The sequence below is a fragment of the Enoplosus armatus genome, chromosome 12 (assembly GCF_043641665.1).
Source record: "Enoplosus armatus isolate fEnoArm2 chromosome 12, fEnoArm2.hap1, whole genome shotgun sequence".
Taxonomy (NCBI): domain Eukaryota; kingdom Metazoa; phylum Chordata; class Actinopteri; order Centrarchiformes; family Enoplosidae; genus Enoplosus; species Enoplosus armatus.
The window spans coordinates 8,273,830-8,290,335 of NC_092191.1; the positions used below are offsets into that span (position 1 = coordinate 8,273,830).

General features: G+C 38.9%; 1 protein-coding gene across 1 annotated transcript in view; it reads left to right on the top strand.

Moving 5' to 3' along the window:
• Positions 1-6,745, top strand: part of LOC139294576 (ryanodine receptor 2-like) — a 61,496-nt gene extending 54,751 nt beyond the window's left edge. Inside the window, exons 98-105 of the mRNA XM_070916493.1 lie at positions 16-76; positions 356-502; positions 692-826; positions 1,956-2,112; positions 2,390-2,454; positions 4,321-4,421; positions 5,677-5,728; positions 6,650-6,745. Coding sequence (XP_070772594.1) covers positions 16-76; positions 356-502; positions 692-826; positions 1,956-2,112; positions 2,390-2,454; positions 4,321-4,421; positions 5,677-5,728; positions 6,650-6,745 — 814 coding nt within the window. The remainder of the gene's footprint in view (positions 1-15; positions 77-355; positions 503-691; positions 827-1,955; positions 2,113-2,389; positions 2,455-4,320; positions 4,422-5,676; positions 5,729-6,649) is intronic.
• Positions 6,746-16,506: the final 9,761 nt, after the last annotated feature.

The following is a 16,506-nucleotide window of genomic DNA, read 5'->3' on the forward strand; positions in this document are numbered from 1 at the left end:
TGCTATTTATTTCAGATTTAACTCCATTGACATGAAGTACCAAGTCTGGAAACTAGGAGTTGTGTTCACTGATAATGTAAGTTTGGTTGTGTCTAGTATTTAATGGCTTTTGCTTGATTTGTTTCTGTATGCCCTGAGTGTGTAAAAAGATATCTGATATTTTATGACGTATGCCTAATTTGTTTAATCTCCTGTGCAAAGATTTTGTTTGGTACAATTGCACATGCTACAGAAGTGACGGTGGTAATATCCTGTGATTCTGCCTTATCTAGAATACACATTTGTTGCTCTCTCTGTCCTGGTAATCTATATTGCCTGTTTTTATGTGTGTATGTCCTTATGTGTGTGCTCACAGTCCTTCTTGTACTTGGCCTGGTACATGGCCATGTCAGTTCTGGGTCATTATAACAACTTCTTCTTTGCTGCACACCTTTTGGACATCGCCATGGGCTTTAAGACACTTCGTACCATCCTTTCCTCTGTCACACACAATGGGAAACAGGTGTGTGTGTGTCGGCCTGTCTTTAATTCTATCCATCTGTCTTAATGTGTGTTCAGTGGTTCAGTTTGCATGCATGTGGTGTTTGCTTTCACGCTGTAGGGTTATATTGGAGCTTTTCTAAGATGAAGAAGCGTATTAAAGCCCATCTGCCTCTGTCTGTCCTTTTGTAATTGTGTGTGTGTCCATCAGTTGGTCCTGACTGTGGGCCTGTTGGCGGTTGTCGTGTATCTCTACACTGTCGTGGCCTTCAACTTCTTCAGGAAGTTTTACAACAAGAGTGACGACAACAACACCCAAGACATGAAGTGCAACGACATGCTCACTGTGAGTTAAATATGCCTATTGACACACACACACACAAGCGCACACACACAGTAGTCCGTCTCTCCACATATCTACCTCCATCTATCCTCGCTATCTCTCAGTGTGGATCTCTCTAGTACAAACATAGCCACACACCTCATTTTCTACCTCCTGAGATTTAGAGGGGTAGAGGATTCTGTCAGGATTCTGACAGTGATCCCTATTGTTGAAGTGAGAACAGCCTCTTGTCTTAGTCCTTCCACTACTTTTCCATAAAATGATGGACACATGGATACAAAACAGCTCCTCAAACCTCAGCATAGCTCTTTGTTTGGCCATTCACAACATTAACACCCCGCCGCCTGCTTTATTCTAATGTGGACTCCACTGTCACTCATACAGCAGGCGGATGGGCAGCGATAGCATTTAAATAAAACCCTACTATTATAGAAGGCAGGGGATATTATATTTAATCCTCAGTCACACTCACTCTGTTAACGTTTATGCTTGACTTTTAGCAGCACTATAGCAACAGTGATTTGCAATCCCTTTCCAGTTATTACAACACCGCAACAAGATGTTTTAGTACAATTCAAAATGGCAAAATTATATATACGAAGAAAATACCATTTCAAAATTTTAACGTTTCTGAAAAGTTAAGCCGTCAATTCTGGTGTTGCTTTAGTTCAAGGTCCTTGTGGAAAATATCATCCCTGGCACTTAAAAAAATAGTACAGTCTTTGCCAGACAACTTGAATGTTAATTTTTCTTGCCTCATACTCTCACATGAACTCCTTGTGGGGAAATACTGTCTGAGGCGAAGAATATTGATTATAAAACATTCTGCTATTCTGTGAAATTGTGTAAAAGTGCTGCCTGTTTGAAACTTTTAAATGCCCCCACAAAAGCAACCATCAAGGAGAGGAGCATAAAAATGCATTAAATAGATTCTCACTTTGTTTTGCAGCTTGAATTTTCAATGTACAGTGTTATCCTTGGAGTTTGGAGAAACTAATGCTCTAGTCCGTCTTAAATACTTTTCAATTTATCCCCTTACCTCATACCTGTCTTGCATGAATAGTTTGAGTAAAAAGTGTCCTCATCCTCAGGTGGAATGCATACTGTGCAATAAATATGTTTCTTCCTTCAGTGCTACGTGTTCCACATGTATGTGGGAGTGCGTGCAGGCGGGGGCATTGGTGACGAGATCGAGGACCCTGCTGGAGATGAGTTTGAGGTAGAACGCATGGTCTTTGACATCACCTTTTTCTTCTTTGTCATCGTCATCCTCCTGGCCATCATCCAGGGTGAGTCACCCTTTTCCTTGCACCTGCATGCATTAACATGTATACCACATGTTTTTACGAAGACGCACACAAATCCATTTTATGCACCTTGTTTGACTAGAATATGTTTGATGAATTTTTCATGTGGAGTTGGAAAAAGAACAAAGTATCTGTTTATTCCACTGAGTCCTTAACTTTCACTGACACCTGCCATTCAGAGACTAGCACAGCCATGCACATGCATACCTGTGCACAAACAGATACAGACACAGACGTATACAATCTGATCCTTTTTCAGGCTTGATAATTGATGCCTTTGGGGAGCTGCGTGACCAGCAGGAGCAGGTGAAAGAGGATATGGAGGTGAGATTTGACACTTTCTGTCACACACACACAAACACTCTCTCTTGTATGCACACATTTGAACATAGACAAGCGCACTACTGATATGTACCATCCAAACAATTTGAGTACATTTCATGTGGTATTAAGGTTGTACAGTATGTAATGCTGTGTCAGATTTAGATACAAAGACTATTGAACTTTGCTTAAAGTCAGTATCTAAGTAATCTTGAGATCAGTTTTAATTTAAGTGTGTGTGAAGAGAAGACTGTCTGCACAAGATATTAGGTAGATTACGTAGATTCAGTTGTTGTGGGCGCTCGTGTCACAGGACACGATATTACCGTTGGCCTTCATGAGAGGATACCAAGATCTCTTTCTCCTGCTTAATGCGTGGGTAATAATTACAGAAAGTTCAATCTGAGAAAAAACAATTCCTGGTAACTGTCACACACGGAATATACATTTGTAATTTTTGATTATTTTCTGTCGTTTCAGTCATTATTTCACTTACAGTCTCTAAAAACACTAATTGTGTCAGTTTGCAAGCATGAGTGACACAAGACTTAGTGCCGGAAAGTTTCAGCTTAATAAGTGAAGGCTAGATGCAGTAGCATATTCCACAAATTGCTTTGTCAGAGTTGGGCTCTGTGACGCTTGTTTTGTTGGAGCCTATGGAGTAGCTTTATTGACCAGGTTGCCACAGTGCACACATCCCTCAATGATGTGCCTCTAAAGGCTGCAACAGGTGTGAACAGAACCTTACCAAAGCAGACTCTGCAGGTAGAACAAATAAGGTTAAAAGAGACTTTATTATGTGGTCAGGCAGACTGACAATCAGCAACAGGTATGTAATCAGAACAGGCAAACAAGTCCAAAGGTGCAGGAGAGGCAGGCAGGTAATCAAAGGCTGGAGTGCTGAGGCAACAAGGCAACACAGAGGATCTGCCAAATAGTAGTGAGCTACCCTCTAAATATAAAGGGTACACATCACATGGTGTGTGACTGAAGGTATAGTTGTTATAGTCACTTCCACTTGAGTGGCAAACACAACATTCAGTATCCACTGTACATTCACATAAAGAATAGCAGAGAGCTGTTGTGCAGTTGACTGCAAAACAAATTCAGAAAGAATTCAAACTAAATGTTAGGTTGCCAAAGGCTAAAGAAACCAGAAGCCGGCAGGGGCTGGGAAACGATGATGATTACTATTGTATTATATTAATGTATGCTATGTTATAGTATGCTATTGTCATTTTTTCCGACATCAGTTATTAATGTGTTTTTCATTTATATAGTCTCTTTCCCAGTTTGTGTCTCAAAAAAAGAAAACATTGCCACAAATCTTACAGCTGCTTTTCCCAGATTTCCAAATTTCAGCAATGATAAATCAGTTTCAGCTACTACTTCCATTTTGCTATAGTTTGTAGCCCTAAAATATATGTTGCATTAACCAAAAAACAGAAATTTCATTTTCATTTTACCAGCACAAAACATTTGTATGGCTACATAGTAAATATGGACGAAAGTAATTAGACTTTTTAGTACCCCCAAAATGATGCAAATCCTCAGCAAATATGCCCCTCTGTGTCTTTTGAAAACCTGGCAACGAGTAATCCTGAAAGTATTAAGTTGCTGTTATTTACAGTCTTTTGCTTTTAGTGGGCGTCCTTTGAGTGTCTTTGCAAAAAAACAAAAAAACAACTTAAAATTTGTCATGTTGTTGCGCTAGCAGACTAAATACCACATTTGAGTCACAGAGCACTAAAACAAAAGACCTCTGGTCTTGAGGTTTGGATTTTATTTTTTCATTTTCTAATACTCTAGAGAACATCATGTTTGTTCAAACCTGTTTCATGAACATGTTTTACATCTCTCCTCCTGCAGACCAAATGTTTTATATGTGGAATAGGAAGTGAATACTTTGATAAAGTCCCTCATGGCTTTGAGACTCACACTCTACAGGAGCACAACTTGGCCAACTATCTGTGAGTTGATTCATGCTCACCACCTTCATGCCTCGGGTGGCCGATGATTTTACAAATACTAAAACTCACAAGTTGATATTTTCATGCTAAAAAGGCATGTCATGTTGTTGTATTATCTTTCACAGATATCGTGATGCGTAAATATTCTGCATGCTCCACCATCACTAAACATTTATAAGAAACAAAAGAAGAGCATTAAAACCCGCAGTTACACCTCCATCAGTGTTCTTTGTGGTTATCATTCACCCACTTGGCTGTTTAACAGTATATCCCTATACACCATTGTTGCCAAAATTGGATACAGTATGTGTTATTCTGTTTTGTTTTAGGCATGTTCTTGGTGTAAAATATTAAAGGCAGTGTTATGTTTACCCTCCCCAATATCTACCACTTACATTTACAATTCAGATTCAAACCACTGTCTTGTTTCATATTTATCAATGTTTTACTAATAATCACAAAAGGTTTAAAATGTCAAGAAGGTCCACTACCATACAAATACAGACATGAGCCGGTAAGAATCCACCAATCACAGGACGCTAACTGCTTTTTCTGATCACGAACAATATAACACAGTAGAACAATCCTCGTATACTATGAGAAAAGAAAAACATGTCAATAGATATATTAACAGGATGCACTCGATGACAAGGCTCAAATAAAAATCCTCACAATGTGTTCAAAATGTTTTGTAGAGCTTAAAGCTTTAAAAGCATAACAAAGTAATAATTACCCAAGACACAAATTTAAAAAAATGTCATGGCAAAGAATTTATTATAACACAATTTTCTTTAAAAATCAGTGGTTTTGCACATAAAACACAAACAGCGTACATCACGTGGGTGGATGCACAGCTGATCACTGCTATGTGGATGGTTAAAAATGACTGACTAATGATGACTGACGGACTCTTGCCTGCTCATGTCTATGTGTATGTGTAGTGATTGGTGATGATTCATGTGACATTTTAAGCTTGCCTGATAAAGGTCCGAAACATCATAATTCAATAAAGTGAGCGATCTGTATTTTGTCTTGCTTCATGTCAATCATCAAATATTTGCAAGCATTAAAGTAAATATTTAACTTGATTGTCAAAATATCTGTAGTTGTATTTCCACATGAAATACTTAACTATTTCCATAATCTCCACGATCCTAGGACGTAATCACAGGCTCTTCATTTAATGCTAACTTACTACCCAGTGTAAATCCCTCCATATCGAATCCAAGTATGTGTGTATTCTCTGTCCTTGCAGATTCTTTCTGATGTACCTTATTAACAAGGATGAAACTGAACACACGGGGCAGGTATAATAGTTTTCTCTTCTGCCTTATTGCATGATCCAGTCAAAGCAAGAACAAGGTGTGCTTTTAGACAATACTGCTGTCATGCAGTCAAATCTCACATTCCTTAATATATCCTTCCACTACAGTTCCTCCTTGTCTCAGTGACCTTTTTAATTGCAGCATTTGCCATGGCAATGACAAAGCTGTAGTGTAACCTTTTCAACCAAGACAGAATCTGTATTCACACTGTCTCTCAAAAGTCCTATCAGTCCGGACACGCACATTTTATGATAATATACATGGCAGACATACCCCTTGATTATATTTTCTTTTTTTACTTATAAACCATTGCCAGTGGGGGGTTTCTAATTGCTAGTGGGCAAGTATTTTAATTCCCTTGTCTTCATGCCTTTTCACTAAAAAATATTTTAATTGATCTGTTGCATAGGGGATCAAAGAGGTGTGCTTTCAATCAGTGAAAACATTTTCTGTTTCACTGCATTTAAAGAGCTGCATCTTTTTCTCTTTCTCTCTTGTGTCTCAAACTTAGTGTACGTAAGTGTAATATGAAAATAATAAATCCAGTCGTATTTGGATTTATCTTTGTGGCACAGAATGCATTTTGAATGTGATGCTGCAGATGTGATAAAAGGAAGAAAATTTAAAACATTTCATCAGCCGGAAACATTTTGGACAATTGGGCGCTATTTCCAAATTGAGTTAGGTCCTCAGGTATAGATTAAAGATGGAGCTGCTAGCTGGAATGTGGAAAATGTTTTTCCACCAAGCTAGAAAAATGTTGGAAGATCTTAAAATTTTAATGGTATTCTTTGTGGAAACTGTTTAGATTGTTATTTTACTGATCTAATGCGCTCACAGACAAAGAATGGACAAGTTTGGCATGGTTAGTGACATATATTATTACTCTGTTGTCTTTGCCAGGAATCCTATGTGTGGAAAATGTACCAGGAACGTTCCTGGGAATTCTTTCCTGTGGGAGACTGTTTCCGTAAGCAATATGAGGATCAACTGGGATGAAAGGAAATCTGAGAGATCTAAAGCCTCCCTAGATAATGCCATCACACAGAAGCCATCTTGATTGATGCCCTTGGATTCACTTAATTACCTTGAATTTTTAGTGTTTGTACTATATTGATTTTGGAGTGATTTTTTTCCCTCAAAGTATACTTTATATTTATGCACATCAGTATTTCTAAATTATAATGATTAAATTATTTGTAAACTAAAGAATGAGGACCACTTAATGTTCAGATACAGAATTAATGTGCTTGTTTTGGGAGGACATTTCTCATTTCCGTGGTTGCTTCAACAACAAAAGTATTCATAGTACTGTGACAGCTTACTGTTTTATACATCATTATCTCAAGCAGTCAATCCAAATTCAGTTGCACTTTGCTGGCTGGATGTGTCTCTGTAAAGCTCATGTTTTGTGAATGAAGTGATTTGTCTTTTTAATCACAGCCTGCCATCCCTTTCCTGTGTGGCACCCCGATAAACTCTCTCCCTCTGGCATTTGTTCTTTTTACCCTCCTCTGTTTCTTGAGTCTCTCTTCATGTCTGTTGTGCTCATCTCTCCAGGATACTTCTCCTCCTCCTGTCCTGGCTTCTTACCCCCCCCCCTTCTTCTGCTCTCCTCTCATCCCTCATTTTCCCTCTTGGAAGTGGATCATCATGCTTAATGACGTGATTGACCGCTGTCTCCGATTGACGAGAAAGTCTTTGGGGAATCCCCGGGTATAACTAATTGTTTAAAGGAGCGTGGCGAGTTTTGTTGAACTGTTAAAACTTGTGTGTATGTGTGCACAGAGCTTAACAGCGGGATGACAGGCGTGAGAGAGCCACCTACAGACATTGTCTTCATTGTGCAAAGGTCAAACACTGGGCTGACACTAGTCTGCTACTGATATGTATTCATGTTTCTTTTGAGTTATGACTTGGAAGCATGTGGTTATAACTCAGGTTTTCAGGTAAAGGATGAGGAACTCTTGCTTTTGTCTGAGAAACGGAAAAAACTTTGGTTATGTTGCGTGTTAAGTGGTTAATGCAATAAGTAAAAATCAGGTTTTACAGGATGTAAAATGTCTTCTGTCTGAATTAACAAAAATTACTGCACTTTTCCTAATTTAAAGAGTTATAGTGGTATACATTGTCACCATTAGGACTGAGCAGCGTTTTGATTAAATCGTTAATCTACGATGTGTGACAGACACCGCTGATGAGAGATGATTTAAAGGCCTTGAAAACTTATTTTCTCAATTAGCTTCTTCTTATGGCTGATGGGGTCCTATGTCAATGCTCAATGTTCTGCCAAAGTTTGAACAGTTTTGATTATTCCACATCAGATTTCAGTGTTTGTGTTTGTGAAAACAATGATGTCACATTTCCATGCACCAATCAGGACTTAGCCTCATTTGAATCAGAAACTGATGACAGTTGGTGTGACATCTCTGCTCAAACCACACCCACACAGCACTCATGAAGCAGATCAGCTGAGTTTTGGGTCTTAAACTCTTCACCAATATGAACTAGAGATGTTGTTTTTTGAACTTCAACTTTGACTGTTGCTTATTTAGTAATGTGTATTTAATGTTATAGAGGAAGACTCCAGATTTGGTTTTTGACCTCAAGTATGCAGAAAACCTGTTGTCAGTGAACACGGACCTACATTCAGGTTACTTTGTTGAGCCGGAAATTTGTGAGGAAGTTCCATCTGGTTCCTGTGGGATGGCTGGTGATTTAGAAAATACATTTCATTTGGCTCTTTATTCTTGGTTGATGCCCCTAAAAGGGAGGGGACACAAGATATCACTAATACAAATACATCTAAGGATGGTTATATACAGCACCAAAAAGCATTTTTCTTCATAATACTATTGTCTATAAATTAGAGCACCTTAAAGACCATGTTCCAAGAGACTAGAAACTAGTTCAGTTGTCATCTCAGCTTTAGTCCAGAGGTGGAGGAATGGGGAAAAACCTCATCAAAAGGCTATTTCATTTGGAATTGTGTACCGTTCTTGTGTGTATAAAAATCAATCATACTGTCATAACATCAAACCCACAGACATCCAACCCCTGTTTGCAGTTCTCTCACACCACAGATCTGCAGGAGATACAGGGTACAACTTCAGAAGTAGCCTACCACCAGTTGATATATCCAACTCCCTCAAAACAACCCAAATTAAATATACAGACTGTCCTCTGGGTAATTGCCACATCCACTTGATCAAAAGATATCGTGGATAAGATGGATGTTCGCTTGTTGCCGCCAAGCATCCTGCTCTCGTCTCCAAGCTCTTTCCAACATGTGGTTGAGTAATGCAGAGGCCAGAAGGTCTGGATGTAGTTTAGGTCGTGGAGCAGAACTCAGTGGTGGGATTTACACTGCTCAAAGTATGAACAGTAGTAAAACAGTGCGGTAGCACTATGTGACACAGATCAGGTGCCTAATGCACATGAACTCTGTACAGGAAGTGATGAAACTTATTTTGAACTGGCAGTGCAGCTGGTGTCTGTCTCAAGCTGTGAGCAGGACAATGCAGCCACCTCATCACCGTGACTATTGATTAAGTTAACTGTCGCTTCCCTCAGTCCCAGCCTTCCAGCACCAACTCCCAGCCAGACATACTGATATTAAACACTTACACATACTTTTCTGAGATTTATTTCACTTGCACAAGGGAAAGTAATTTCCTTTCCACAATGGAAGGTGCTGACTTGAAAGTACTAACGTAAGAAATAGAAATCCAGGCTAAGCAAGTAATGGCATGCAGTATTTCAGTTACAGTTTTTATAACCCTGATGAAGGTTGAGCAGACCAAAACATTGTACATTTATAAATGTACTAGCTGTAAGCGAGAGCAAGACAGTGTGCTGTTTTAAAATTTTTATTCAAGTTTTGTACCATAAGAGAATGTGAGCAACAGTGTACCCGCAGAGGGGATATGCGCTGTCTGAAGGAATGCATAAGTATATAGCTTCCCAAGGTCACTGCTACTGCTGTCTTTGCAGTTTTTATCTGTAGTCATCATTGGCGTCAACCTCTAAAGTAGCTTTTAGCCTTTTATCTGCACAAAATATGCAGAGCTCTACAGACATGACTATCAATCAATGAAGCCATTTTGTCTTTTTGCAAAAGTAGATATCATACCAGCCTTACTGCAGAGTCTAAGTTCACTGGTGTCACACAACCCGTTACAAAAAGCCAGTAGGCCCGTCAGTGACAAAGAAATAATATGAACAGATCTTACCTTGTGACACATGAGCAAAATATATGCAGTGACTGATGGACCCAGCCATATTTCTCATAGTGTTCAATGGGAAATCAATGAGGTATGGATCCATCATGCATAGCCTTCAGGTTTGTATTATTCAAAACCGTTCTGCTAATGTACTGTTCGTGTTGTGTAGCCAACAATAAGGAATCTAGGAATTATGCATGGGCAGATGGCTTTAAGTTGGCATACAGCAGCTGGGTATGCATTGAGGGCATTGTAAAATGATTACGGATGTGGGGGCATGTGGCTGGATCATTCTGAATATTGCCTCAGATACTTGCGGTTGTTGGGGAGATGATGCCTCTGCACCCAAATATATCATGAAAATGTAATCTGAGTTGTGAATCAATAAAAGATGACAAGAAGGGAGAAGGGGAGAAGAGTGCAGCAGTGAATTTACACATACCTGAGGCCAAGTGTCCTGAATTAAATATGACTCCTTTTTGTTACTGCCTCTGATTTCGGCTGGGGAGCTCTTGTCTGTCTCAAAATGTGACTGTTTTGCACCGAGGATTCTGTGAAACAGTTCACTAATTGTCATTTATTGATTTTATTTTAATACTTTGCTGTGTTGGGCAGTCCTTCCTTGCTTGGTTGTTTTTGTGATCTCATAAAAAAGGTATTAATTTTGTTGATTTGCTGGGACCAAACATGCTACTTGTGTAAGTATAAAAAGACATGTTTGGTGATCTGAAGAAACTATTAATTTCCTCCTCTCCCGTACATAGTGCTGTATGTGTGTTTTTGGTCCTTTTGAGATTAAACTTCAGCAATGGTCTATTTTTTATCCATGCTGTCATCCCCAGACACTCTTTCCAAAGTCATTTTCTTTGTTCTGTGCTTTTTCAGTTTCACCGACCTGTCAGGAAATCACTTGAAGCCTGCGTGCTGCTGTGTAGCATATGAAGGCTTCTTAGGGAGAGCCACAGGTTGAGTCTCAGTTGTGCATTGACAATAAGGCAAGTTCTTCAGTTTCAAGCCAGAATTTTGTTTTCGGGATAGAGACTCTTACTTGACCTCAGCTTTCTTTAGTTGCACGTATTTACAAATATTTTACATGTGCCTAGTATTTGCTGAGAAAACAACCTTTTCTTCCTTTAGTTTTTTCTTCTTCATGCCAATGAGCAGTCTGTCCTGTCCTTATTGTGTTATTGTTCCTAGTATCTGGCATTCACCACATTTTGAGTCTGTCCCAAATACTTCAGTTGATTAAATCCTTACTGCCATGGTTACATCAATCAAATCATGGGCAACCAACACCAGGCTGCTGTACTATAACCATTCAGACTTACTGACTTACTGTGACACCAAACCTGGCCACTAGTTTGTGCAAACCATCGGATGTTGTCATTAAATGAATACTGGGGAGTCTGAAATCAGTTGTCTTTGTAAATATCAAAATCACAACTCTGTCTGTATAGTCAAGTAAACTTGATTATTATGGGGGATTGCCAGTTTATGCAACCATGGTGAGCATCATAAAAAAACAATTACTTCACTCCCAGTTTTGGCAGCAGTGGCATTATTGTCAAATGTACTGTCATTGAATGCAACCTTATTAATCCCTGAAGTAAAACTAAACTAAAAGCAGTGGTGTGTAAGGATTTGTGACTCTGAAAGCCTGTTGTGATTGTGGCAGATTAAGTACCTGCAACAACCATTTTGTATGTGATAAAAATGTTTTCATCTAATGCTCCAATGCAACTCTTAATCCTTTTTTAAGCTTTGGAGCATTATGAAACTGTCATTTACTTACAGAATTAGTTGTTAAATAGACTAGAGAACCAAATCACCTCTGAAGAACCTGAAATCATGTTGCTCCCTTTCTGCACTTTTTTGCAATTTCCATCCTTGATATGCTGTCATGCCATCCAAAAGTAAAGATAAAGATACAAAATGGTGTGATATGCTCAGACCTTGCAAGGTCAGAAAACAAGAAAAAATAAAGCAGAGGACAGAAGATTATTTTCCCAGATGCCCGTGCCTTTGACTTCAGTACTTGAATATCAAAACGATGAATGAAATTTAGACCTGCTAGTTATTTTCTCAACAGAGAAGACATCTAACATACTTCAGTGTGCGCACTTGGGAAAAGGTTGAGATAATTGACAGTATATTCAAATAACTGCTATGTCTGCAGTCAAATAACAAAAGGAAGCTGTTTATGCAGCATTTTCAGTGAAAAACTAAAAAAATCTGCAGAGAAATTCTCTTGCTGTTATTTGTTCACCCAACACATTGATTTGTTGTCTTTCTTCACTCCATTAGTCTGTTTAAGGTGGCTGTATCCCAGTATCTATATGTGGAAGGCCGGGACAGGTCACATCCATCAGAGCTAATTCAGAGAGAAATTTATACCTGTGGACACTTAAGAGACTTCAGTACATCTACCTTGCATGCGTTTTGAATGTGGGATGAAACCAGAGCACTTGGGGAAAACATAAGTAAACAAGGAGACACACTCAGAAAGGGCTTCATTGATAAACTAAATACAACAAATAATGAAAAGCAAGTAAATATTTGAATTTAGACTGTATTTCCTTTTTTCTGGGATAAAAACCGCCGAGCCTCAGGCAATATGTAGTTTATCACTTGAAGTGCTCTAGACCAGATTCTCCATTTTGACATGTATTGTCTCATGACAGTCAGACAGACCCCTGCCTTCTCATTACAACTCTAATTTTCGTATAGAGTAACTGTCTTCCAGTAAACAAGCATTACCACCTGTGACGAGAGGAGGGCCTTCCAAATTACCATTTAGATTGGACAACTCCATGCCAAGAGAAAGCCAATTACTCAATGAGGGTTTAGTAAGGAAAAGGGATAGAGGGATGCCGGAGAGTGACTATGTATCACAGCAGATGAGGTCTGTTTGCATCACTCCTCTTTGAATCCTGTATCACACCAACATCTTGCTTTATTTCGATGGCTGTTACTTTGAAATCTGCCGACAGAGTGGATTTTGTCTCTGCAGGGCTGTTCGCACAGTGATCTGAGCCACTGAAATTTGAAAGGAGACAGGTGCTGCCTTTAATAATTGAAACTGGCAAATTGGCTCACTCAAAGGTAAGCTCCAGCAGTTGGGGAAATGACCCATTTTCCAGCCAAGTGGAATTATGTGCACTTCAAAAAATCTAGTTTGAGGAGCACTTGTTTATTGGCAGGAATTATTAGGAATTTAACATCAATTTGGTTTTCTATTGTTGCACAGACGTTGGGGAGACTAACCTGAAGCCAAGAGAGATGAATATCAATATTATTCTTAATCATCATTATATTCAGTTTCTAAAGACTTCAATCCGGAGTCTCAAGTCTGGCTTGGTTTAAAAGAAAGAGTCGTCAAAACTGTTTTTGTATCCACAGCTGTCTGGACATCTGCCTACTCAGCTGTTATCCTTAGCGTGTGCGTGTGCGTGTGTGCGCGTGTGTGTGTGTGTGTGTGTGTGTGTGTGCACATGTTGATGAAGGAATCCAGCAGATAAGTAATGTCATTTTTACTTTTACCAATTTAACAGCTCTAAAAACTTTTACCTCAAATGAAATGTAAGAAATCTTAGTATATTTTATTATTTGTCTGACAAATACAAAATATTGCACAGAATTCAAGCTAGTTGCTCATCCATCCATTAATAAGCCGTAGACCACATGTGTCGACTGAGTCAAATCCTGTCATTTTGAAATGTATTTTTCCACATCGGGCTTGTTACAGAATGTCTGTGAAGAGTAAATTATTTTGCCTTTCGTTTAACCAATATGGATATAATAGAGTGAGTATTGGCTGCCTCATGTCTCAAGTTGGCATGCAGCTAGTGGGACTCATTAACAAGCTACATTAAGATCAGCTCAAACATAGATTTAAGTGATTTCATATAATATCTGCCAAGGAAAACAAAAGATTAGATTCATAGGTTTGGATTCACTGCTTGCGCTGTGTGTGTGTGTGTCATAGTTACTCTTTGATCAGCTTTTGTTCGTTCTCTACTGTATTTGTTCTTCTCCACTGGTTTTAATTTACTTTTGAGCACAAAACCATCCATGCCAAACTTCCTACCATAGCTAAAGTCAGCGTGTTGGCTTTTCTCTTTACAAAGGTTTTCTGAAATAGTGTTTCAGTGATGCGTGTGGTACTGTGGTTTTGTGATGTTATTTATTTTGTTTTTTAAATAAAGAACATCACTGCCGTAAACTACAGCTGCAACTCAATTAACCTGAGGATTCTTTTTTTTAGATTAATGGATGAATTGTTTGGTCTATAAGATATCTGAAAATAGTTAAAAACGCATGTAATAATTTTCCTAAGTTGATATCCAATGGCTTGTTTTGTTCAGCCAACAGTCCAAAACCCCAAAGGTATGTGATAGGGTAAGAAAAACAGCAAATATTCACACTTGAGAATCAGAGGTATTAGCATTAAATTAGTTAATTGATTTATCAACAAATCATTTTATCTCTACAATAAACACAAATGTCCCATTGAAAGCACAAACTATTCTTTACTGCCCATGATCTGCGTTTAAATCTGGTACTTTACCCACAATCCTTCCTCCCTGGCCGTATTCTGACAGCATATACAGTAATAATCTGTCCAATAAAGCGAGACTCCTGAAAACCCCTCATTTCACACAGAAAACCTCTTTGATAGCAATCAAAGGCGTAGCACAATGATACAGATCTTAAAGTATCAAGGTCCAATCTATCAAGTTTGATAGCAGGACATAATGTGATTTGGATATTCTGAGATCATCAGTGTTTTTTCAAGTGGAGTAACAAACAGAGAGGGGGGAGAAAGACAGACACTGTGTTACATTCTGTAGCCAATGTGGTGTAAGAAGTGTTTTGAATTCAAGACGGGCTGCTGCCTGATAACACACATGGGTGCAGAAGTCATCCTGTTCATTATGTCCTGAGGTTCAGTTTAGCATAGAAATGTGACAAACACTGCTCACATCCAAACCCAGTGTACCGTTGCTTCACGAAACATGACGCTTTTTTGCCAAACTGTCATTGTAAATGAAAGAGAAAAAAAAAAAAGTATATATATATTACATTTGACACACTGCACAAAAACATTGCAGAAATGGAAATTTTAAAACAGAGGTTCCCTCATGGTCTGGGAGTAAATGATAAGCCTGCATCAATTCTACGCCATACCTGGGCACTGCACAGTGCAGGGTGGCAGATGGCTTTGCTGGCTTTGATGACAACACAGTTGAATGAGGGCAAATGTGGTGTGTGAATGGCCTGCTGGCAAATGGGCTTGTTTCTTGTCTCCTAAAATGACCCAGATATTGCCGCGAGAAACCCACATGTGCACACAGTCATAATTAAGCTTAGTGTTACAATTAACTACACACACAGATTTTTTTTTTTCCTGAATGGACCAATTAAACACTGTCAAGCGTAGATAGTCCGCTAGAAGGGAAATACAAACTGCTTTTTAATGTCATTTTGCAGTAAATGTGGCTCGAGGCAACTACAAACTTTACATAAGTTAGTGTCATTCACAGTATATACTTTCATACATTCAGTGATGAAAATACCAAGCAGCGTTGACTCATAAAAGCCAACTTCCTCAGTTTGGGTTTCTCTCATTGCGTAGCCGTTGGCTCAGAATATCTGCCGTGGTTGATTGGCAGTAAATCAGAAAGGCAACAATCTTGCAGTCTCTTACAGAGAGGGATTGAGGAATGAAATATGTCTGCTCTTCTGTCAAGGTCGTGGAGGGACCCTTTCCCTTCCAATAGAAACGCCTGACTGGAGGTTATCATGGAGATATTATCACACGCCTCAGACAGACTCGACTCTGTTACTGATTGACACTAATCTCCAATGATTTCCTCAGGGGTCAGAGTTCAGGCTGCTTGCCTTGACATGTTGAGGCATGTTTGATTAGTGGTTGCCATTTAAAGCCTCTAATCCAGAAAATAAACATTCAGAGTTTATATTGCTCTATGATATGATCAATATCTCTCCGTACATACTGTAGCTACAATCAATATGTTGTGTAATATTTGGCCAATTACACTAATGTTTGTGTTTTTGTTTATTTGCGTTGTTGTGCGCTGTGTTTGTGCTCAGTGAGCACAGATTAACTAGAAGGCATCGGATTGACCTCAAACAAAAAAAGAGATTGATGTTTCATCAGTCACTCCAAACATTTGTGTCCACTTGTGTGACTATAGAGCTAAAGTCTCATCACATCAGCTCAACACACTGAGCACAAGTCATCGTCACGGTCGATCTGAACTCCATATGTCTGTGCAGACGTCCCTCTCTCAATAGTCCTGCAATCAAATCTGCTTCTTGATTAAGCTCTGTGAGTGTGTGTGTGTCTGTCTGGCCTACGGAGGTTTCTGAATATAAATACCGACTCATTGTTTTGCCTTGTGATGTGGATGGCTGACTGCTGCTGTCTGTCCCTTTTGCTTCTCTTTGTCATTATATTCGGATCATTAAGCTACCTTCTTCTTCAACGGAGCCAAATTGATTGATATCGGTTAT